This window comes from Protobothrops mucrosquamatus, unplaced genomic scaffold (assembly GCF_001527695.2).
Source record: "Protobothrops mucrosquamatus isolate PMUCROS unplaced genomic scaffold, P.Mucros_1.0 scaffold6794, whole genome shotgun sequence".
Classification (NCBI taxonomy): domain Eukaryota; kingdom Metazoa; phylum Chordata; class Lepidosauria; order Squamata; family Viperidae; genus Protobothrops; species Protobothrops mucrosquamatus.
In genome coordinates this window covers 15,140-17,559 of record NW_015392609.1, presented here as the reverse complement: position 1 = coordinate 17,559, position 2,420 = coordinate 15,140, and the positions used below count along the sequence as shown (strand labels likewise).

General features: G+C 37.9%; 1 protein-coding gene across 1 annotated transcript in view; it reads right to left on the bottom strand.

The window, feature by feature from the left end:
* Positions 1-2,303: 2,303 nt before the first annotated feature.
* Positions 2,304-2,420, bottom strand: part of LOC107300364 (peroxisome proliferator-activated receptor gamma-like) — a gene marked incomplete at both ends in the record, with an annotated part of 12,971 nt that continues 12,854 nt past the window's right edge. Inside the window, one exon of the mRNA XM_015829698.1 lies at positions 2,304-2,409. Within this exon, the coding sequence (XP_015685184.1) occupies positions 2,304-2,409 (106 nt within the window). The remainder of the gene's footprint in view (positions 2,410-2,420) is intronic.

The following is a 2,420-nucleotide window of genomic DNA, read 5'->3' as shown; positions in this document are numbered from 1 at the left end:
CAGTGCAGCTCGCGCAGCAGCGGCGTTACATGGGAGCGACGCGTCGCTCCCAATACCGCCCGCGCGGCCGCATTCTGGACCAGTTGAAGCCTCCGGATGCTCCTCATGGGGAGCCCCATGTATAGAGCATTACAGTAGTCCAGGCGGGAGGTGACGAGGGCATGAGTGACTGTGCGCAAAGCGTCCCGGTCCAGAAAAGCCCTACTTGCATTGAAAATATATGGATTTAAGCACATCTAATGAAGAAATTAATTTTCACGGATTTCTTTTCAGCAGAACTCAATGTGTATAATATTGGCTTATGGATTTGAATTTTCTCTTGTTTTTTAATTGTAAACATACCCCCACCCACACAGAGTCAATTTTTGGATACAAAATTGTACTATATCAATCAAGTTCAACCAGAAGTGTTTTGTCATCATGTTCAGAAATGCAGCTATTTCCTCTTATCTAGGGCAACTTTTAAAACTGTTTTAACTATCTATCTACCTATTAGCAATATTAAAAGAAGGATAGGTTGCAATCAGTAACAATTGTCTTTTGTTACAATAAGGATAAAGTTTCTTCATTCATAAACTAATATTTCTGATTTGCTTTTAATAATAGTTCGAATTATCTTTAAAGGTATTACTAATATACCTTTGAAAATTCTTATTCAATTTTTTACAACCTAGAAATCTTTATATCCTTGTTTCCCTCCCTTGCATTTCTAAATATCTGTTAAAATAAAATAAAAAAGGTTAAAAAGTATTCATATTTGAAACATCCATACTTGAAATGTATATAGATTTCTTTTTTCCTTACGTGTCCAGTGTTTTGAGGAAAGCAAGCATGAGGACATTTTCTAATATTTATTATCAAAAAGTACCATCCAACTCAAAGGAATTTCTTGAGATAGAAGGTGATTTTTTTCTCCTGACAATCTTGCATTCCAAGACACTGTACTTCTCACTGTACTTTTGTTGAATTGTATTATTTAGAGTAGATTCTTGAATTTGTCATATCAAGGTGAAGACAGAGCCATTCAGGAATCCACTTATCCCAACATCTTTCTCAAGAATCCTTACAGTGTATATTCTTGCTAAATGAGATTTTAGTTTAACTAACAACATGCTTTAATGCTGCAGTACCAAGTGAAAAGTGCCAAATAGTAATTAAGCTCCTTTAATCCCGACACTTGTTGAATCATGCAATTCTCAAATGTGGTTGAGAGAAAGAAGCAGTCAGAGAAGTGAAATTATGTAAGAGTGGTAGTGTTGGTGTTTGGTTCTGAATAAGGAAAACATAGCAATGCCTATGGTGACAAACAGCAGCAACTCAACTCAGTAGGGTTACACTGGGGATGTAAAGAATAACAAAGAAACACATAGGTCCATCTGACACTTGTTTGTTTATAGGTGGCCCCATGTTCAGTCTCAAGACGTCTGCTGCAGACTCTGACAAACAACTATTAAACAGAACCAATAATATTGGGTTCCATGGTTTGTTCTGGTATAAGATAGTTTTCCTGGCCTTAGTTTTGTGATTGAACTGCCAGGGCTGCCCAGAGACAGCAATCTGAAGGCAATCAGGAGACAATGGACAAATCAGTTTGCTGGGACCAAAGAACAAGAACTGAAGGACAAGCAGAGGTTCAGATTGAAGGGCGATCAATGGGTATAGAAAGAAACCAGGGCTCCAAAAGATCTGATTGGTCAAGCAAGGATTACTTCACAATGATTCTTGTATCTTTCTTCCCAAGGGGATTCAATCCAATGACCAGCATGAGTAGAGTTAGTCCAGAGTCTAAAATGAATCAACTGGCTAATATGTAGTCACTGGATATGGAGCAGCTGCACACAGATCCAAAAATTGAGACCATGAGAACTCCTAGGACTCCTGGTACATACTTTTTGGAGGATATTTAAACTCTTTCATGAAGGGCAATTATTCATTTCATTTATCTTCCAAACTGCATATAATAGGATGAGAAAAATTCCCTCAAGAATGTTTGTCCTATCAGGATCATTGCACATATGTAAATTAGGCCTCAGGAGACAAGAGCCTATCTATAATACAGTAGTACAGTTTTCAAATCAGGACCACCCAATTTATGAAAGCAGTTCAGGAGGCATTTCTAATTATGCCAGGGATTCAGTCAAATTCTCTATTTTAATGTTCTGAGCGGAAAAGGTACAGTAGACCGAAAACCAAAGTACAAGGCTGGTGTGCTAAGTATGGAATGTTTGGGGGGCTCAGAAGTCATGCACCCTGGCTAAATTCTTTGCAAATCAAGGAGAACTATGAAACTTTTTCACACTTACCTCCACTGAGAATAATGACAGCTATAAATATTGCCAAGTCGCTGTCGTCTAATTCCAGTGCATTGAATTTGACAGCAAATTCAAATTTTGGCTCCATAAAGTCACAGAAAGGTTTCC